Below are 21380 nucleotides of genomic sequence, written 5' to 3' on the forward strand. Positions count from 1 at the left end.
GGCGCAGCGTGAGGGAGCCTCCCCCGCCGCCGCCGCAGAACCCTTGGCCAAGGTAGGCGCCCTCTGCACACCCTCCGGGAGGTCACCGAGTCCCGGGGCTGGAGGCCTCAGTCCTGCGGTGTGTCCGCCGGTCAGTCGAGTTCTCCGAGCGTCGCGCTGGCCCAAGGCCCGTCCCGGACTGGGGACGGTGACCTTAGAGCCGCCCCCGCGCCCGGGGCTGCAGCCCCGCAGCCGCCGGACAGCTGCAGCCACGCAGCGCTTAGGCCTCCGGAATCGGGCAGAGGAAAGGGGGGCCGGAGCGGTGCGGGTCCGGAGAGCCCCACCGCTTGCCTGTTTGCGGCCCGGCCTGAGCAGCACAGAAAATATACGAGCGCAGTGCATTCAAATCTGGGGCTCCCATTCGAGAAAGGCGAGCGTCAAGTCGACATCTTAGGAACTTCCCAGGGTTGCGGCGGCGGGAGATGGCGGCGCGGGCGCCTCTTGCGTGGAGCCACACTGCCATCTGCTGGCCGCATCTCTGCACTGCAGCCCCGGCAGCCCGGCCTGAACTTCGTCGGCCGCCGAGGCGGGCCGGGGCGCCCCACTCCCAAAGGTGGGCGAGGGCCGGGTCCCTGGGGCGGAGGCGGTGTGTGTGTGCGTGGAGCCCGGAATCTACGCTGCCGAGAGCGCGGTGCCCATAAAAGAGCTGTTTCCGCAGCCGCTTTATCGGTGCAGACAGAGCAAACAAATGAAAGGGCTTTGGTGGAAAATCTTAATTGGGGCTGGACAGTTGTAAACTCATTAAGGGCCGAATTCCAGACAGTTCGCAGACCCGGCCTTTATGGCACACCCTTACTGCCCATTCTTTGAAGTTCCTTCTGTCTGCAACAACTGAGGGCGTCCCAACCTGGCGGCGGGGTGGGGGTGGGGGTGTAAGGGGAAGACCCATCCCTCGGGCGTCCTGGTTCCCCCTTAAAGCGTCGGAACTCAGACAACTTTCCAGAAGTCTCGGGGTGGTGGGGGGAGGGCGAGGAGAGCGAGAAAAGAAAAGGGGGGTGGGAGATGAGGTGAACCCTCTGGCCACATCTATAAGGCGCTCGGGCCTCCGAAGTTGTAGCCATTCCCCCCGCAGCCCTTTACACCCCATAAACGGCAACAGCCCTCATTTGCTTTTATGGCGTTTCAGGCTCCCCGGCTGCCTAGGCCCTGCCGCTGCCAGGACTTGTGCTCGGGAGGGGAGTGTGGTACAGAACCCAGAGCCCCCCAGGTAGGCCAGTCTGACTGAAGGCCCCGAAGTGCGGGGGGGGGGGGGGGGTGCAGTCGGGCTCCTGTTTCCCTCCGTGGAGACTCCTCAGGAGGCAGGCCCTTCAGCGCTGGGCCCTGCCCTTCCACTCGCCCCCCACTCCACCCCAAGCCAGAGGAAGGCCCCGGAGACTCAGTGGACCCGGCTTGTGGAAATTTCTGGGGGCCCCAAGATGAAACGGTGGCCTTTTACTACTCTTGGCCAAGGATACCCGAGATCTCAGCCCAGCTCCTCAGAGGCCTCTGGGCCTCCCCGCAAATGGGACGGGTCAACCCCGGGAGCTAGGCCTCGCTGCCCCTCGTTTCCCAGCCTTCCTTCGTCGCTCCTTGCTGCGGGCCCAGGCAGCCAGCGGGAGTGGGAGCGCAGCTGGCTGCCGCAGGTCCCCGCTGCAAAAGCCCGCAGGAGGTAAAATTCAGATTCTGTCCTCCTCCAACCCAGCCCGGCCCGGCCCCCATTCAGAGACTCTACCCACGCTCCCCTAATCCCAGAGGAAAAGGTGCAAAGAGCTGACCCGAAATAAATAGAAAAGAATCAATATATTTTATTTGGCAAAAAGTTAAATATCATCTCAACACAACAATTTGGTCAGTAGGCCTTGAGGTAAATATTGCAAAATATACAGTGTATGTTCAGCCCGATGGAAACCCCGATTCATCAAGGATACAAATCTACAGTAGCCCAATGGCGGTTTCATAGTGTATAATTTATTATCAATAAAATTAACTCCATTACAATAAGCATTCATTCCCCCCCCAAATTAAAATTAAATGTAAACCATAGGTAGTAACCTTCTGCACATATGTATAGCTCCGAATTTCCTCAATGTTCATCCGGTGCAAAAACAATATTCAAGCTTGTCTGATTACTTTTTCTTTAATATGTGGATTATATATACAATGGACAAGACAGGTCTATAGAGCATGTAGAGACTAAAATGTCCACATTTCAAAAGAAGAGAAAAACCATGAATCTATGCATCCTGGAGAACACTTTCTTTCTTTTAAAATTTTATTTCACTGAGAAATCCTTACAGCTAGTTTACAGTCAAAGGTGAACAGCCTAGTCATACAGAAGACATATTCCACTACAGAGCTATACTCTATGCAACTGTTTTTCTCCCTCATCAACAACCTGAGTTGAAATTGAATTCTAAGCTTTCACAATCACAACGGGTGCATCACCCAGCACAGAAGTTTGAGTCACAAAACATAATTACCACAATAAAACACAGTGTTCAAGTATCTGGGCAGATCGCTCTGCCACACAAAGAGTAAATTAAATTAACTACACAGACTAAAAACTATACAGCCCGCCAGTCAACAGTTGTGCATTATAAAAAGGTAGTTTTTTTTGTTTCTTTGTTTGAAGTCAGGAACAGGTAGATTGTTTAAAAAATATATACAAGCCAGCACACACAGCCATCAGCGCTAATGTCCCCCCACCTTTTTTTCATCTTATAGAAAATGGAAAGCTTACAATACCTCCTCCATCAAAGCGGCAGGCGGAGGAGCCGGCCAGAGCAGGGTTTGCCAGGGGGAGAGGAGGCCAGGAGTTTAGAGCTGCTTTGTGCGGGGTGGTGGAGGCCTGGGGTGGAATGGGGGGGGGAGAGAAGGGATGGGGCAGTTTTTTCTCGTTCTCTCTAGCTCTCTCTCTCTCTCTTTTCTAAATGAACTCCGTTCGAATCACTCGTCTTTTGCCCGGTCCTTGTTGATTTTCTTCATTTTCATCCTGCGGTTCTGAAACCAGATCTTCACCTGCCTCTCGGTGAGGTTGAGCAGTCGGGCCACCTCGTACCTGCGGTCCCTGGTAAGGTACATGTTGAACAGAAACTCTTTCTCCAGTTCCAGCGTCTGGTGTTTGGTGTAGGGGCAGCGCTTCTTTCTCGTGGAGCGCGCATGGAGCCAATTGGCAGCAGGGTTGCCTGCGAGGGAGACAGACAAGGGGGTTCAGAACGAGGAGAAGCACCCACCTCCCCCCTCCATTGGGGGCCAGGGAACCTCCTGGGGTCGTCGGCCAAAGCGCAGGATGCTGCAGAATTGGTTAGGGAAGGGCAGCGGAACCCGTACACAATGGAACTGTGGCCGACAGACAGAGGACCGGTCACTTACAATTGCACGCAGTAAAACCTCGGCCTCCCCCTCCCTCAGGAGACCCTCCTTTCTCCTCCTCTGTGCTCTGGTCCGTTTCCTCTCCTTCTTTCCACCCTCTGCACACTGTGCAAGGAGTGAAATTTGGAAATAGATCCTCTTCTGGCCAGGCACAGGGACAGCACGCTCCCTGTGTTCCTGTAACACGCATATTCTCTTCTCCCTCTCACCATCTCACACACGCATACACACTGTCTCTGTGTGTAGCCTCCCTTCCCCTCCTTTCCTTCTCTCCCCAATCCTTCTTTGACCTCCCTGAAAGGCCGCGGGAGCCTCGGGCAGCCCTCACCGCGCGCCCCAAGGCGCCCCAAGGGCGCGGATCACTTCTCCAGTGTATTTGAATAATCTGGCAAGGGGACCACCGTGGCCCGGTCGCCTACAGCCTCATCCTGGGCAGGATTTACGCCGCCACTGGCTGAAGGCAAGAAGTGGAGGGAATCGGCCGTCTTCTCCAGGGTCTAGGCTGCAGTGGCTGCCGCCGCTCCAGGACAATCTAGCCGCACAAAAGATTCTCTGCCGAGCTGCTTTCGAAGAACGGCCCAAAGTATTGCTGTCTCGGTACCGGGCAGCCAGGGAGAGGGGCGGCTGGTCTTGGCTAGGCCGGCAGCGCCCGCCCCGCCCTCTCTCTCTCTCTCTCTCTCTCTCCCCCCCCCCGCAGCAGCCGCCTCCCCTCCCCCCTCAACCCGGTAGCCGGCTTGTCACTGCTCTCTGGAATTGGGGCCCCATCCGAGGCATCCTAAACAGCAACTTCTGGTTCCCGGCCCCTGCTCAAGAGGCTCTCGGCGGCGCAGGCGAAGGCAGGCTCAAGAGAAAGCCGAAGGGCTGGCAGATCCTGGTGGCCGGCGTGGAGGCGGCGGCGGGTCTGAAGGGAGGAGACACTTACTGGGATCGATGGGGGGCTTGTCTCCGCCGCTCTCATTCTCAGCATTGTTTTCGGAGAAGGCGCCTTCGCTGGGCTGTTTTTCTCTATCAACTGGAGGAGAACCACAAGCATAGTCAGTCAGGGACAAAGTGTGAGTGTCAAGCGTGGGACAGTCACCCCTTCTGGCGGACAGTGGTTCAGGTTTAATGCCGTAAGGCCGGCTGGAGGGCAAGCCCGCGAAGGAGAGCGCGCCGGGCGTGGGCTCCAGCCAGGAGCGCATGTACCTGCCGTCCGGCGCCGCCGCCGCCACGGGCGCCTGGGGGTGCACGTAGGGGTGGTGGTGGTGGTGGTGGTACACGGCAGCGGGCACCGCGTTGGCGCCCGCCGCGTGCACCGGGTTCCACGAGGCGCCGAACACCGCCGCCTTGGACTGGAAGCTGCACGGGCTGAAGTCGGGGTGTTCCGCCAGCGCGGTGGCCTGCCGGGGAGGCTGACCCAGGGCCCCCGGCGCGTAGCGGCCCGCGCCCAGCTCGTCCGCAGCGTCGGCGCCCAGCAGGAACGAGTCCACGTAGTAGTTGCCCAGGGCCCCGGTGGTGGCCATCGCTGTGCCCCGCGCCTGGCCGGTCGGCCCGACCCGCGGAAATTATGAAACTGCAGATTTCATGTAACAACTTGGTGGCACCAGGGGGGGGGGGGGGAGTACAGTCACCTAATAAGTTGCCGGCGCCCGCGCCCCGATTGGCCGCGCGCGTCACGTGCCCGCCCGGCAGAACAATAACGCGTAAATCACTCCGCACGCTATTAATGGCCTGGTGTTTTGCAGTCATAATTTTTATAGCAAAAGCCATATGTTTTTATGCAAAGGGATCGCGGCGCTCCACGATCGGGTTTGTTTTAATTGTGGCCAACGAAGATTAAAAGATCAAATCTGGCCTTGCCTCTGTACTCCCTCCCCTCCCACCGCCACCACCAGACACACACTTCTTAAGCGGACTATTTTATATCACAATTAATCACGCCATCAGCAAGGCGCGGGTCCCGCGTGCGAGTGCGGCCAGTGGAGCCCCTCACATAAAATTAGACAATAATTGAAGCCATAAAAAAGCAGCCAAATCGCATTCTCGCTCTACTGTATTTAAATCTATATTTATGATATTTCATAAGGAGTTATTGTTTCAGAAGCCACACAGGCTGGTGGAAAAGTTGGGAACGACCAACTGATTCGTTTGCTTCGCCGTGGCTCCCAGCTGTAAAAATTTACGAGGACTTGGAAAGGTTAAATTAGAGTGTTGCGTTTGGTCGGCGAGCTCCCTGTAAATAATCCCTGCAGCCCCGGGAGATGCGAGTTTACCCGGGACGGGCCGCGAAAAGTCTAATTCAACGCAGTATCCGTCCCAAACTGAGTCACCACCGCCCCTGCCCGAGTGCGCTGGGCAGCGACAGGCCCTGGAGAGGGCACTGCCTATTGTGGGGCCCTGAAATCTGCCCCCATGGGATCCCAGGACACCCGGGCAGCTAGCTCCTAGCTTCGCCCGCTGCGCCTCCAGCGAGCGCTCCACCGAGGAGCCGCCAGCTTGTCCCAGAAGCCAAGGGTTGGAGGGCCTGGTTGTGCCGCGGGTTCGGTCCCGGCCCCGCGCCCCCGCGCGCCCCCGCGCCCGACGAGTCCTGTGCCGGGAATCAGGAGGAGACCCAGGCGAACGCAGCGGGAGACCCAAAACTGTGCCCAGACCCCAAAGGCCCTCACGCTGAGCTCGGCAAGTTTGTCGCGTTCCCCCAACCCGAGCTTGCGAAAAAATACCCCACGAGGCAGCCTCCGTGGAGGGCGAGATCGGCTTGCGAGAAGGCAGCCCAGCCGCACAGACCGCGGGGCTCCGGGAACTGCGAGGCCCGCACGGGAGCGGTTGGCCTCGCCGCCCAGGATGGGTTCTTCAGGGCTCCTTCCTTCCTTCCTTCCTTCCTTTCTGGCCACTGCCCCGGGCCCCGCCTCGGTTTTCACCAGGCCGGACAGCCCGAAGCTGGGCGACCGCGGCTCAAGTCCAGGGCTAGATATTAAAGCGGGGAGGGGCACGGGGCATTGACTTTAATCCCATTCCTTAGCTTGGCCACATTGAGGAGGGCATTTCTCACCCCTCAGAGTCTTGCAGGGTTAAATTAAAAGGCCTCTGGTAGTTGGAAGGAAAAAAAAACCCACCCCAAATCCGAACGGAAAGCCTCGACTCCAAAAAACGGGGTAATTAAATTCACGTGTGAACACTGTGCCTGCAAGAGTGTGTTTCTCATTAGCCCACTTCCCTAGCGGCGAGGGCGGGCGACGAGGGCGCTTCCATCTCCTTTTCTGCCTTCATGCTCCCCAGCAGTTCCAGTAATCCTCCCCCAAAGCCTGATACATCCCTACCCGGGACAGGGACCCTCGAACGCCAGGCTCTCCCCTAGACCGAGGCTGCGGAGCCTGGCGGAGACCAACCGGGTGCCCCTTTATCCGCTCTCGCCGGAAGAGGGAAGTGGCCGACACAGTGAACTCCGACGTGGCTGGTCCTGGTCGCCTCAGCCTCCTCCCCCCTAATATTTTCCTTTCCCTGTAAATTCCTCCGCCTGATCCCCACCCCCACCGCATCCCGGTGTATCCCAAATATTGGGCAGTTCGCGGGTGCCTCTGAGATTTTCATTAAGGAACATTAACCCTGGAGGAAACCTCGCTCCAAATTGCAATTGTCTGCAAGCAGGCTGGATTCGCCTCATTGCTTTTTGACTTTTTGTGCCCAGAGAAGACTCGAATTATTAGTAGTATTTTTTTAAAATATATAGAAAGCCTGTTTAAAGAGCCTTAGTCCCCAGAATAGGACAGTTACCAAGTAATTAGCAGGCGCTGAGTGTTAAGCAGTCCTTACTGGTGCCTAAAAGGGAAGAAATCTCACATACAAAAAAAACTAATATTACCTCTTCGTCAGTCCAGAGACTCGGGGAGAAAATATTCAGGCTTTGGAGTCAGCTTTTATTTTGGAAATGAAAGGGACTGAGTGTGTATATAAAAAAAATAATAAATGGATGTAATTACAAACCGCCTCTTTTTGCCTGAGAGTTCTAAAACCTTGGCCTCTAAACAAATCCAATACTCTGGTCCGGAAAATGGCACAGAAGAGTTGAGGGGAAAGCGGTGTGCTGGCCTTTCAGATAAGAGGACCGCAGGCAGAGCAATGGAAACAGTTCCAGGGCCGGCAGCCAGAGCTGGGAAAGGAAGCACACACAGCTCAGTGGGCATGAGTCTCAAGGCCCCATGAGTGTGCGTTTGGGGAGCAGGGAGGGATGAAAGTTATTTTCTGTTCCAGACCAAGCATGGTTCGACTGCCTTCCAACGGTGGACTACAACTTGGAACAAGGACTCAAGTTTGTAATCCAATGGTTGTAGCATTTAGGACACCTTTCCCCTATTATTTGAAGCCGACTGGAGCTGGAAGGGTCCCTTTCTCCAGCACCCGTTCTGCACCAAGGATGCCATTTCTAACAGAGTCTGAACCTGGGAGAAGCTACTGGCAAACAAGCAACCAGTTTTTGCCCTAGCGGGGCTCCCCTACCGCGGTTAAAGCCAGGGCTGGGACCCGCAGGCAGGCCTGGGAGAGCAGAGGAAGCTTCCAGGAGGAAGCTTCCAGTTCCCCGCATAGTCAGGCTCCACGGAGCCTGGCGTGGCCTCAGCCCAGGTCCCACCCTCAGGTGCCCACTGAGGCTGGCGAAGGCCTCCTTGCCCTCGGTGTGGGCACACAAAAACGCCGCGAATGCCCCCCTCATCCGGATCTCTTAGGCTGTGGTTGCCGACCCGCCGAATAAGAACGCAAGGCCGCCGCCATCCGGTCGTGATCGTAACCGAGGCCTTGTCTGTGCAGCGACACACCAGGCCCAGATCCACAGCCCTCGACAGCTGTCCCACGCGAGCCCTTCCTTGGCAGATGATTCCAAGCCCAACTTGAGCACGCAGAAAAAAATAAGACCACCACCCCAGGCTCTCCCCAAGCCAGGTCTGGGTCCCTCCAGAAGGAAGATATGGGCAGACAGGAAGTGGAGATAGAAAACTGGGTGCACAGAGACAGAACATGAAAGACAAATGAAGGGAAAGAAAGAAGGAAGGAAGAAGTAAAGGACGGGATAAAGAAAAAGAAAAAAAGAGGAAGAAAGGAGGAAATAAAAGACGGAAGAAACGAGTCAAAGGCGACTCCTGGGAGCAGAGGGCAGCTTACACGGAGAAGGGTAAGTGACAAGGCCAGGATCCCAGCCCCTTTCAGCCCTGTCCCTCCTAGTTTGGCCTGAGTCTCTCTCAAAGGGATCTTTCCTGATCTCCTACCCTGGATTGGAGCTGGTTGGATCCCAGCCTTGCAGGAGAATGACCTGGATGGGGAGGAGGGGAGGCCCAGGATGGAAGCGGGCGCCCCTGACCTTGAATGGCGCGGGCCCAGAATCCCTACCACGCCCCTGGCGTCCGCCTAGGAGCTGCTAACCTGACCGTACCTGCTCTGGGCCAGGTGAGGATGGGGGAATGCGGCCAACAGCCTGGCAAAACGCTGAGAAGCAGGCAGGGACGAGGCTCCTGCGCGGGAAAAGCCGAGGTTGCCACCGCAGGCCTGGCACGACCAGGGCCCGGATGCCCCGCCCGGCCCGGCCCCCGCGCGCACAGGTACCTGGAGACGATTTCAACTGAAGTAATGAAGGCAGTGTCGTGCTGTCGAGAGAAAGGTGGATCCCAACAACAGGAAACTACCTAAATCACCGACCAGTTCTGGTGCTGCCCGCGCGGGGCTGCCTCGCCCGCCGCCGCCGCCGCCACCGCCACCGCCGCCGCCGCCAAGGGAGAACCCTGCGATCGCGCCCGGCCCGGCCCCTTGCCAACCTGCGCCCGCGCTGCCACTGTGTGTCCCGCGCTGCCGCTAAGGCGTCGCGGAGGGAGAAGCCACCGGCCCCGGTACAGTAAATCTGGGAGGGGGGCGGGGAGGGAAGGAAGGTAAAGGAGAGAGAGGAAAATGGAAGGAGAGGGGGAAAGCGAGAAGAAAGGAGAGCGAGCAGTGTGCGTGCTGGTTCCCCAAATCTTGCTCCTCGGCGAGCCGGCGCCAGGCGGCCGCAGCCCCGGGCGACTCGAAAGCGCCTGGGACGGCACCGAGCCCGGCTCCCGGTCTGGTCGCGGCCTCCGGCGCTCGCTCCCCGCGCCGCTCGCTCTCCCCCTCTCTCCCTCCCAGCCAGCCAGCCAGCCGGGGCGCGCGCTCCCGCGCCCCCTCCCCCTGCCGTCGCGCCCCCCCCACCTCCCGCGAGCAGGAAACGCGTGGCCCCGCGGAGGGCGACCAGGTGGGGGAGGCCGTGCTGGGGGAGGGGGGCTTGCAGCCGGCAGCAGTCCACCTAACTGCTGCCGCGGACGCTAGTGACGCGCCCTGGGCCCAGCCTGCTCCCCTGATTTCTAGGCTGGGGGTCATCTAAGACCAGGGGACCCACAAAACAACCGGCGTCTGCGAGCCTCCCTGGGGCTCCCGAAAGAAATCCTGTTTGGCTTCCTCTGTCTATGCAGCTCCCCTCTCAACTGAAACCACTGGTCCAAGACAGCCACAATCCAGATATACTAGCAAGTCATAAAACTGAACAAAAGCCGACAAACCTTACGGCACCAGGGCTATAGGGCCCAGACAAATTACGACCGTCTAGGTAATATTTAAATAGATGCCTAAAGTAATTGCAGGGGGCGCGGGCTAGTCCTCCTGTTGTAAAAGTGGTGGACGGGATAAAGTGGAAGGTGAAGATAAGAAGTCAAAAAAAGAGGTAAAATTAAAAAGCTTCATTCCACAGCTTTTATTCTTCTATAAGAACATAAACATCGTCTTTTTTTCCACGCACAGCAGCATTACAATATTAATTTATTCTGATTTAAGATTAGAAGTAAATAGAGCTAGAACTAACATTTATAATAACGATAGAATGCATTTGCATAAAACAAGATTGGCAATTTTTCATAATAATAGACATTTATACAGATTTGTATTTATAATTTTTCTTTTTCTGCACCTACAGGTTTGACCCTTTTATGCATGTAACTTCACAGTATAAAGGAAACCCAAACAATGTCTCCCTTCTCTAGTCTATTCCGCTTGCCCCAGCCCTCCTCGGATTCTGTGAATTTCGGAAAGGAAAAAATAAAAGAGGAAGAAGAAAAAAAGAAAATGAGAAAGAAAACTCTCCACAAGATAGGGAGAATTGTGGTGTGCTTGTCGCGTTACCAGTGGTAACAATTATTTAATAACAAAAAGCCCCCACTAAATCCGCACGCATAAACAAATCTACATTAGATTATTTATCTAAAGCAAGAAGGGTATGGAAATTCAGAGGTAAGTGAAATAATTTAGTCCCACAATGCAAGACCTTACACAAACTGGAAGAGAAGTTTCCTTCTCCTGATCGTTCTTTTTTCTTTTTTTCTTTTAAAGCTGGGATATCTTACAGAGGAAGGAAAGATTAATCTTTCTGACTCTCAATTTTCTAATCAGCCAAAGCCAAGCCCTTTTGCCAGCCTGCATATCCATGCCTGTAAGCCCTTCTCTTTGCCAAGGAAGAAAGAAAGAAAGAAAGAAAGAAAGAAAGAAAGAAAGAAAGAAAGAAAGAAAGAAGAAAGCCAGGGGCCTGTGTCCCCTGATTAAACACAGCCCAGCACTCCAGGCAGGCGAGTCCGGTGGCGGCTCCTTGCACCATTGACCTCAGGCCAGACACCTCAGCGCCTACAATGGGACCTCGGCCTTCCGGGCTAGGTTTGCCCGCCCCCGCAGGAAACCAGCTCCACCGGGAGGACAGGAGCCATTTCCAGCAGAGGAACCCCAAGATAGCAAAGCGGCCCAGTCACCACTCAACACTTTAGGATAATATTTATCTCTATAGAAATTTAGCACGATATGGCTTTTTCCCCCAGAACACAAGTAAACCAGCACCAAGCAAACAGACAAAGAACAAAAAGTCAGAACAAACCAGCCCTGCACAGATGTAACGGCCAGCGAGATGGCGAGTGTGGGAGGGAGGGATGGGGCTCCAGCACAGGTGCGAGTTCCTGGCAGAGGCCGAAGACAGAGGGAGGAGACCGGCTCTCTGGCAGCGAAAACAAAAAAAAAAAACCAAAAAAATGGCATTGCCTGGAGCTTCATCAGGAAAAATTAAAATTGGCTGTGAGCTCCCGGATCCGATTCTCTCGGTTCATTTTCTTCAGTTTCATCCTGCGGTTCTGAAACCAGATTTTAACTTGTCTGTCCGTGAGGTGGACGCTGCGGCTGATCTCTAGGCGCCGCTCTCGAGTAAGGTACATGTTGAACAGAAACTCCTTCTCCAGCTCCAGGGTCTGGTGCTTGGTGTAGGGGCAGCGCTTCTTCCTGCCGCTCTTTGCAGTGAGCCAGTTGGCTGCATTTTCGCCTTTGGAATTGCCTAGCATTTAAGAGAATAAGGAAGGGAAGGTTAAATAGGGGCCACCCTAGGCTGTGCGTAGGGGTGAACCTGGGACTTCTCTGCCATAAGAGGGATGCCCTAAGTCACACAGAGAGAGTTTTGCACAACCACCACCCTCCTTTAGCTAGCTCAGAAAGAGCAATTCCTCCAAAGGGCTTGTGCAAAGATGGAGAGGGCCTCCAATCTACACCAACTCGCCCAATTTACATTTTCCTCCACTTTTTTCCAAACACCTGCTTTAGCACAAAGCTGTCTGGAGCTAGCCTACGGAAAGAACGGCCTGGGAGGGCAGGCTGTATATCTTGAACTTAACACCTTTCTTTGCTTCTCGCCCCAAGGCAGGCAAGCATTTCCTGCAGCCCCCAGTCTGGGGGCATGGGTGCTTACTTGGAAGGGAGGTGAGGAGCGGGGCTTGGGTCCCATTCCTGTACCCTGATTGCCTAAGGCCCAATGAGGAGAGGAGCTAGGACGTAGTTGGGACACCGGGAAGGCACGAAAAACGGATTCGGGGTCAAGGGCCGTCCCTCACGTCTTTCCAGGAGCCAGAGACATGCAGTCTGGGCGACTCCGAGTTCCAGGGGAAGCGAAATGGCCCCTCTCTGCCTCTCAGCTCAGGGGCCCGGCGTCCGGGCCGGATTTGCCTTTTCTTCTCCCCGCAAGGAGGATTCCCGCCCCTCCAGCAACTTTGAAAAAAGCATGGGGGATCGTAAACTCGAACTTCGCCGGTTAATGGGCTTATTTATTGGTGCTGGCGGCTGCTTATTTTGGATGCCTTACAAACATCCGCGCTATCTGCGGGCGAGCCACTTTCCTCCCTCCCCCTCCCCCCCGCGTGGGCCGCGCCTCGAGGCTGGGCCCAGACCACGGTTTGGGGTGCTCGGGGCCACGGAGAAGGGCATGCACAAGAGGGGGGCTGCTCGTCCGTGCCCTCGACCCCAACTGGGGTGAGCTGAGGCCAGCGCGGAGGACGTCTCGGTGTGCGGCGCTAAGCAGGACATGAATTTTTACTGCGTCCCCACGCCCAAATATTAAAAAGCAAGTTCACAAGGTCAGCCTGCCTGCAGCTTGGGCCAAGGCCCGCCGGCTGCTGCGCGGACTCCTGGCTCTCCGCTCCTTCCCTTCTCTGGGTCTGCCTGTCTGCCCGCCTGCCTGCGGCCCTTCAGCGCGCCCTGCTTACCCAGGGAGTCCTTCTCGGGCGAGGCTTTGCTGCTCTCGGAAGGGGCTGGGGAGAGCTCCTCTGCGGCCGAGGACGACGCGTGCGCCTCCTCGTCGCCCTGGGAGCCCCCGCCGCCGCCACCGCAAGTCAGCGTGGGGGGCGGCGGTGAATCGAGGGCTCGCTCTTTCCGGGCTGCATCCGCTGAGCCGGAGGCGAGTGCGGGTGGCGGGTCGAAGCCGCGCCCGGGGGGCTGAGCGGGGAACGGGCCGGCCCCGAGCTGTTGCGCGCCGCCACCGCTGCCGTAACCCTTGGCCGTGCCATAGGCCTGGGAGAGGCGGAAGTAGCCGGGCACTGGCACCCCGCTGGAGGTGCTCAGGGCGCAGCCGTCGGGCGGCGGGCCCCGTGGGAAGGGGGCCAGCTCGGCCGTGGCGGTGGAGCCTTTGGGGCATTTGTCCGCAGAGTCGTAGAGACAGTAGGAGCTCTCCTCTTTGATGTTCTGCGCGAAAGAGCACGAGGTGGCCTGCGGCGGGGGTTGGGGTGGTTGCGGCGGGGGCGGTGGCTGCTGCTGGGGCGGCGGCGGCGGCGGCCCCTCGGGCGGCTCCATCCGGCACGACCGGGGCGCGTCCAGCCACAGGTCTATAGGCGCGGGCGCGTAGCCGTGCGCCCCGGGACCCAGGCCCCCGCTGCCGCCGCCGCCGCCGCCGCCCGGCGACGCCGCCTCATTGCGCTTGCCTCCCAGAGCCGGGAAGAGCCCACAGCTCTGCAGCCCGTAGGACAGGTCGGCGGCCGGCGGCAGGTAGACCCCGCCGTGGGCGTAGTAGCCGCCGCCGCCGCCGCCCCCCGCGCCGCTGCCACCGCCGCCGGCCTCGCCTCTGCCCGAGCTGATGAGCGAGTCGACCAAAAAAGAGTTCGCGGCGGGGCTCTCCGAGCATGACATTGTTGTGGGATAATTTGGCGAAGGGAGCAGATAGCCCTTTCTGGCTGACATTTCTTGTGCAAAACATGCTGAATACGATTAGCAATCCCCCCGCACCGCGGCGGGTGCCCGCAGCCAATCCTGAGCCAGAGTTTCCGCGCGACCACTCCCAGTTTGGTTTCGTAGGCGCGGGGCCGCTCTCCGAGGGCGCCCTCTGAGCCCACGATTGATATAAATATGTAATCTGTATTGATGGGCCGGGAGACGCACACCCAATACCTCAGCCCAAAGGCCAGGAGCTGTGGGGGCTGCCCCAACGTGCTAGTGGGGGGCCTGGCCCCTGGGCTAGCCCCGCCCACGCTCGGACGCGAGCTCTCCTGCGGGGTCTCTTTGAAGGGCCCTTGGGCCCCCGCGCAGTTAACAAGTGGGGTGTTTATGGTGCGCACCCTGGCCCGCCTTGGGTGCTCCCCATTCTTGTGTCGGAATCAGCCACTAGCCCTCCAGGCACTCTAACCATTAAGGGGGCCTGTCGGGGCCTCAGGCTCTTCCCATTCAGCTCGGGACCTGGAGCTGTCTCCCAAAAGTGGAGGACCTGGCCCTAAGGCCACCAAGATCCTTAGAGTGTCCGAGGTCCAGCGCGCACTGGAAGCTGGCTATTGCCACTTTTTCCTTGCACCCCGCACAGAATTCCCCCCCCCCAAAATGTAACGCCCTGGCTTCTCAGCCCCTCTACACTCTCCTCTGCCAGTCGTTGATCCCGTTAGGATCTTTGCTTCTGGTGTGCTCACCTGGCTTGCTTTCTCCGCAGCTCCTGTCGGTGGACCCTGGTGAGCTGAACCGAGCTGGGGGTGGGGTGGGGGTGGGGGTGGAGGTGGTGAAAGCAACTGGTAACCTTGGCTGAAAGACTCCCCTACCCCTATTCGGAGGTCAGAGCCAGATCCAGGCACCCCACAGCCCCATCATCCGGGTAGCTTTCAAGCTTATACCCCGTTTCAGAGAAGTGAAAGAAACATTGCTCTTCAGGGTCTTCAGCTGGGCTGGAGGCGAAGACCTGGAGGGGGACACTCGGAGGAGGGGGCGGCAGATGGACATCTCTGCCTCAAGCTCTCCCTTTAGCCTTGGCATTCGCACGCTCTCGGAGGTTATGACAAGAACCAGTGTCACCACACTCCTGCCTCTCCGTCCCCTCCCCTCTCCCCCCTCCCCTCCAAACCCGCGGCTGGGGCAGCCCTCTCTCCCGCGGTGTGCGCATTTTAACGAGGCCCGCGGTGAGGAAATCCGTTCCCGGCAAGGCCGGGCTGGGCTCGTGGCTCAGTTATAGCAGCGTTCGGAGGCCAGGCCCTTTGCTCAGCAGACACCAGGGCCTCTTTCTTCCCTGGCCATAGGGATGTGCTCTTAGTCAACTGGAAACCGCTGGCCCACGGCGCTAGCCCCCGTGTGGGCCTCAGACGTATCTCAGGAAATGCGACCTTTTCCGGCCCGGATCCAGTGGAGCCCAGGAGGTCGCTGACTTACCCCAGGCCTGTGCCCACATCTCTCCGGGATGCCCCAGGCCTGCCCTCCGCACCAGCTCCAGCCCCTGCAGAGGCCTTGACGGGCCGCTGAACGCAGGGATCGAAGGAAGCAGTCTGCTCAGGCCTCTGCCTACAACGGGGAAAGACCTTTGCATCCTGGGTGCTTTGCCAGGCACTTGGCCTTGTTCCTGCCATTGTGAACCTAGTCCGAGAAGGAAGCCGAGCCTGAGAAGACTCAGAGAGTACACGGGGAGAGCTGGCGGAAGAACCCTGACGGTGGCTTCTGAGATGCTAGCAGTTGCGGTCTCTGCCTGCTGTGGCTGCTCGGCGCGCAGCCCCGGCGGCGGCACCACTGCTTGCACTGCGCTCCAGCCACTTCCACCCAACCGGCCTGTGCCTCACGGTGACTGGCTCCGAGGACCGGCCTCTGGGGTAGAGAGGAGGGGGATAGAGAAAGATAGAGAGAGAGAGACAGAAGGAGAGAGGGAGAGAAAAGAAAGGGGAGAGAGGGGAGAGAGTCTGAGAACCAGTTCTCTCCAATCCAACAAGATCTTGAGGCTGCACTAGCAGCCGGAGCCGAATCAAGTCTGTGTGGAGAGATCAGGAACTGTCCTTCACTCCCCACCTCCTTCCCACGAACAAGACCAAGGCAAATTCTAACCTGGTGAAGCCCAGAGGCCAAGAAAGTTGAATAGGGAAAAGCTTCAGAACAGGGACACCTACCTAGGATCCCTCTCCGGATGGGCTTGGTCCATATCCAGCTCTCCAGGAAGATGGAACGTATTGGGACTGTTGCACTTAGCAGTGCTACTGGGAAATGCCACAAAGCTGAGGACTGCCTGAGAAGGGGGTTTACACCCATAGCACTGTCCATGCCAATCAAGAAAGCTCTGCAGAGAGTGATGAAGTAGGTCCCAAGAAGGAGAGAGGGGTTCCTTGAGAAGAATGAGTCCTGGCTGGCTGTTTGGGCCAGGGTCTGGTTCCTCTCCACACTAAAGGCAGAAAGCAACTTCCCAAGGCTGTAGGTTGGGAAGGGAAGGGCCAGTGGCCATAGGAGAGAATGCTTGGGAAGGTAGAAGCTAAGAAAATAAAGTGAAAGTCAATGATCGAAACCCATCTTTCTTTTTGAAAGTTAAGGATCCTTTGGAAAAGCTAAGGCCAAACTCTGATTCTTATCCTGTGAAAAATAGACATCTGGTATCCCCACAATTTGACCCATCATTTTCAAAGAGTCCCCAGACCCTTCACAGCCTTCTCCTTGGGCCCTCCAGAATGTTCCAGGACTCTCCGGAATTCAGCAGCCCTGCCAGTTTGACTGGTAAGACAAGCCGGGTGCCCGGCTGTAAGCAGCTCAGGCTCTGTCTGGTCAGGGCCCTGTAGAGTGACCAAATGGGCTCCTAGGCTGGATGGGATCCAGGAGCAGACAGGTGCCAACCAAGGTTACATTGTAAGGCAGTTTGGTACTGCATCTGTTTTAAGAACTTAAAGGACTTAGGGGAGGTGGAAGGCCCGCTGCAGCCTCGCAGACCATGGCATTGGCACTTGGGTCTTCACTGACCTATGGGAAAGTGGAATGTTTTTTTCCAGCCTCTTTTCTCCCCTTGTAATAAACCAAATGGGATGTTGAGTTTATGCTGTTTCTTGCTTATTTTTTTTTTTTAATGACGATGATGAGTGTGTAAGCCCGCCTGAGAGTTCCTCTCTGGCCGTGGACCGCCGCCCCACCCCCAGCGGGGCTTGCCGAGCAGCAAGCACCGGACAGCCTGCCTACGCGCCCGGGACGCGGACTGGCCTGCTGCCGCCGGTTCGGTGGAGAAGATATCTACGCAGCGCAAGCTCAAGTTAGATGCTGCTGCCCTTTCAACTGGTCTCGGAGCTCCCAGCATCCGCGACCGCCCCCAACGCTCCGCACTCCCCAGACTGTAACGCCGAGGTGTTAACTTCCTCAATAGAATATTCCGTTTATCGATCGCCAGCGCTTTGCCGAGGGTTCCCCATCCCGAGAGATTAAGAACAGCGATCCAGTTGCAGCACGGGGTCGGCCCCAGGATACTTTCCTTTAGCCCATTTGCCCTCTTTCCCTCTCTTCCTTTCGGTCTCCCTCCCAGCTGCTGATTTTCTCTCTCACTCTCAGGGTGCCTTTGACCTAAAAGTCTCGGTGTCTGCTTCCTTCAACCAGGCCTGTGTAGCGGTTCTGTGGCAGCCCCCAAGGCCCATGTTTTATTTAGGAGTAAACACCGTCCATTTCTACCTGGGTAATAACACTCCTCCTCCCCGTGGCTCTGGAGCCGAAGGAAAGGCCAGGCCAGCGGAGTAAGCTCTTTGGCTAGGATCACGATGCATTTCACCGGAGAGTGGATGCCTCCTTCTGAGTAGGCCCTCGCAAAGGACGAGAAATAACAAACTGTTACTACCCCAAACCCCCACCTCTTTTTTTCAAAATACTAGGTACTGAGATTGAGATAGCCAAAAAAGCAATTTGTATCTAAAAGTCTTTCTCAGTGCTTTCCAGGCTCAGAATTATCTGGCCGGTTGTGGAGTTGGGCTGCAGCCCCAGAGAGGAAAAATAAAAGCTACTTTCACACATCCACTTTAACAAAAATTCTGGACTTCTCTGATTCTCTCATTTACTGTATGGTTAGACATTTTTCTTTTTTGTAATCCATGGTATTCTTTTCTTGTTCATCTTTTAAAATGTCATCATTTCCAGGGAAATGTGATGTGCCTGTTTTGAATTAATCAGGTGCAATCTATCCCTAAACAACCCACTTTAAATTTTTCTCTAAATCCAACCACTAAACTGGCCCTTCTCTCCTGATGGGGGAGTGTTGGGGCCTTTTCACACACTCCCTAAATTACAATATCCTTAATTTTGTCCATAATAAAATGCCTCTGGCCTTGAAAGCAGAAGTGGTTCTGGGATTTTAGGGACAGCTTGGGCTGCAGAGAGCACAGTGTGGGTGCCCACTTGGTGTGGTTCCTGTGGTTGCCTTATTTTGGCAGAATCTGGGAGCCCATGCTCAACAAAGACTAGTGACTTTTGATAGGCAAGATTTATGCACACATGCAGCGCCTGTTTTCTCTGAGATGCCCCCCACTCACCCATGCACTATATATTTGTGAAATTAACGATTTCAAGAAACTAATAAAAACATATCAGAATAAAAACTTAAATATAAGAAAAGAGGAAAATTTAATCTAGCCTCTGAAACGTAAAGTGAAATGAATACTTAAAACTTGTTTTGTGACAATCCTGTCGGTGAGATTGTGGTCAGAGTTTATCCTCAATGCCAGCTTTTGAAAATGTATAGGTTGACACCAATATAGTTTTTGCATATTTGCAAAATATTCAAAAGACCTCATATTTACATCTAAGAAATCACTGCAAAACCCCAGCCAGGTTTCTAGCAGTACATTCCAAATAAGCAAATACAGACTTCTCTGGAAGCCTCAAAAATCATTTGCGACTTTTTTGAATTGGCCTCTTTCAGAACAAAGGTTTTCCCCAGGCCGCTGGGCAGACCTAGAGACCCCACCTAGTAGGAAACCAGAGACCTCCCGGATATCTGCCCCAGGGAATAAGCAGGCCCCAGCGGCCACGGTTGCTGACCACCTCATTGTTTAGAGTAGAAACTTTGTTTTCCCCAGTCCCGCCATCTCTTTCACTCTTTTTCTCTCTCTCTCTCTCTCTCTCTCACCCCCCCTCTCTTTTTGTTGCCAACACAAGCCCCATCCCAGTACAGCCAGAACCCTTTCGCTTGGATGCCCCCCCCCCCATCCCTGGCTCATCCCATTCTGAAAATTTCTACAAAATTGAAAGATCACCTTGGGTGAATTGCTGGCGCAAGGAGCTAACATCATCAACTTTTCCACTTAGGCCTCCCCCTGCTTTCCAACCTTAGGGAGCGATGGAAGGAAGGGGGGTGGCTTGAGCGCCTATAGCGTCACCCAGAGGGGACGGACACAGCCACTTTTCCCAGTCCTGCTCTGACATCGGCCACCTCCCCACTCCCGCCTCAGTCGGATTGGAATTGCTAAACCTGTGGCCTCTTACCTTGACACATTTCCGAAATCACTGCCAAGGGACAGCAGGCTTCTCCGGGGCGCGACGCCTGCGAGGCCTAGAGAAGGCGCGTTGCTTAAAATTACAACACCAATTACTTCTTGAAGGTGAGGCCCCCCCCTTATTTTGATACTAAGGGGAGCGGGACAAGTGAAATAATGTAACATGCTGCTCTTAGGATCAGAAGCGAACAAAGGCCAAGAATCGCGCTGGGGTTCCCGGCTCCCCGGCGGCTTTGACATTGATCGAACGTGCGCCATCTCGTGGCGGCTGAGCGACTAGGCCCGGCCCGAACTTCAGCCCGAAGCCGGGAGAGGGAAGCAGGCTCTAGGCATAGACAGAGGGAAAGAATGTGCCCAGCCCGCTGCTAAAGAGATCTCATTTTTACATCTAAGAAATTGCTGCAAAACCCCAGCCGGGTTTATAGCGGCGCATTCCAAATATGCAAATTGGCCAGCCCCGGACGGGTTTACGACCACATTGTCACAGCCATCGGAGGATGGGCTTTTATAGGGCTCAGAAATCAAACCCGCGCCCGCTCGCCGCCCGCGCCAGCGAACAGTCCTCCTGGCTTGACTCTCTCTAGCAACTTGCAAGACTTTGGTTAATCTTTAACCGTCCCAAAGGAAGTCTTTCCTTAAACCCTGGGCTTCCCTGCCCACCACTCCCTGCTCCCCAGGAGAGTCCTTGTTCACCTCTGTGTGTCTGTTCATCAACCTAGACATTCATCTAGGGGGTCTGTCCCATTCCCCCTTTGAGCTGGATTTCCCCAGTCTCGCCAGTTAGACAAACACACAAACAAATAAACAAAGCAGGGTCTGGGGTCTGGGGCCTCTCTCCAAATTCAATCTTCTCTGCAGCTCTGGCCCTGCCTGGGTGGCTAGGGAGAGGGTGGGGGTAGAGGTGGGGGGTGGGCAACAAAAGGCTCTGGCCTCTCTGCCCTGCCCCTCAAGGTTATGGGTGATGTCCAAATTTAAGGCAGAAGTTCAAAGGCAGGAAACAAAGAGTAAACCAGCATCTTTCTTTCCCCAAAGGGAAAAGACAGACTCAGCTGGGAGCTTGGGACAAAGTGTCCCTAGAGGCTCCTGGGAGTCTGTTCTTTGTACCCAGACGGGCCTCTGTCTTTCTAAAGGGATTCCTAGGGCACCCTAGAGTGGTTCCTCTTCAGGCCTCCTAATCCTGAGGAGAGCAAGCCCAGCCTGGGATCAAACTCAATGACTACCTCAAGCCCTAGGGCTTTCTCCCAGGCCTCTCTCCAGTCTGAAAGGATGAAACCCCCAGTTCCAGGTCCTGAGATACCCCATTCATGGGACCCCCACTTCCCCTCCAAAGGACCTGGCTAGTCACCGTGGCTTCCCAAGCTCAGCTTCTAGTGGAGTTAAATCCCAAGTTACCTCCCCACCCCCTCAGGGGCCTGGTAACTTGCCCCTTGGGGGGGTGGGGGGGCAGACATTTGGCAGTAAAAGGCAAACAGGAAGAGGAATGTCACACCAGAACCCAATACTCAAGTTTCCAGTCTTTATTTTCCTTGTGCCTGTCGCCTGTATACATGCTGCGACATATGTGGTGGGTGAGAACGGAGGACAGGCCAACACTCCCGCTACAAACAGAGCCACCAGACACTTCTTAAAACAGGGAGGCAGAGGAGATGCGATGGGAAGGTGCCTGGCTTTCTCAGCTGAGGTCCCCAGACCCTGGAGGGCCAAACTACTTCAGAGCATCCCCCTAAAGCTTTCCAAACATTGCAAGAAATTAAAAAGATCATTCCTAACACCCTTCCCACCCTTCCAACACCCCAAGGAAACCAACTAATGACAAAATTTTAAAAAGTATTCAAACAAAATAGGTTATGGTTCTTTTATTTACAAGTCTTTTGAACACCATCCCTGTATGAAGCGTACATTCAAATATTTTAGCAGTGAGTGAGTTTAACCGTGGAACACTGTAAACAGATAGAGCCTTTAAATATTCTCTTCATCATCTTTTCC

General features: G+C 55.7%; 2 protein-coding genes across 2 annotated transcripts; both read right to left on the bottom strand.

Annotated features, from left to right (window-relative positions):
• Positions 1 to 1799: 1799 nt before the first annotated feature.
• On the bottom strand, positions 1800 to 6079 carry HOXA9 (homeobox A9). Its single transcript, XM_055314763.1, has 2 exons — positions 4313 to 6079; positions 1800 to 3203 (listed from the first exon to the last, which is right to left on the bottom strand). Exons 1-2 carry the CDS (start codon positions 4890 to 4892, stop codon positions 2965 to 2967), a joined length of 819 nt encoding a protein of 272 aa, XP_055170738.1. The 5' UTR covers positions 4893 to 6079; the 3' UTR covers positions 1800 to 2964.
• Positions 6080 to 10087: 4008 nt separating this feature from the next.
• HOXA10 (homeobox A10) lies at positions 10088 to 14532 on the bottom strand. The gene is made up of 2 exons (XM_055314762.1): positions 12921 to 14532; positions 10088 to 11722 (listed from the first exon to the last, which is right to left on the bottom strand). The coding sequence occupies exons 1-2, from the start codon at positions 13885 to 13887 to the stop codon at positions 11448 to 11450; spliced, it is 1242 nt and encodes a 413-aa protein (XP_055170737.1). The 5' UTR covers positions 13888 to 14532; the 3' UTR covers positions 10088 to 11447.
• Positions 14533 to 21380: the final 6848 nt, after the last annotated feature.

This window comes from Nyctereutes procyonoides, unplaced genomic scaffold, assembly GCF_905146905.1.
Source record: "Nyctereutes procyonoides isolate TBG_1078 unplaced genomic scaffold, NYPRO_anot_genome, whole genome shotgun sequence".
Lineage (NCBI taxonomy): Eukaryota > Metazoa > Chordata > Mammalia > Carnivora > Canidae > Nyctereutes > Nyctereutes procyonoides.

What these genes read in the sequence shown, in the direction of transcription:
- HOXA10 (XM_055314762.1), bottom strand. Translation starts at nt 13,887, where the DNA reads ATGTCAGCCAGAAAGGGCTATCTGCTCCCTTCGCCAAATTATCCCACA. An exon ending in GCCCGAGAAGGACTCCCTGG is followed by an intron (nt 11,723 to 12,920) that starts GTAAGCAGGGCG and finishes CTTAAATGCTAG; the next exon opens with GCAATTCCAAAGGCGAAAAT.
- HOXA9 (XM_055314763.1), bottom strand. Translation starts at nt 4,892, where the DNA reads ATGGCCACCACCGGGGCCCTGGGCAACTACTACGTGGACTCGTTCCTG. An exon ending in CAAGCCCCCCATCGATCCCA is followed by an intron (nt 3,204 to 4,312) that starts GTAAGTGTCTCC and finishes TCTCCCTCGCAG; the next exon opens with GCAACCCTGCTGCCAATTGG.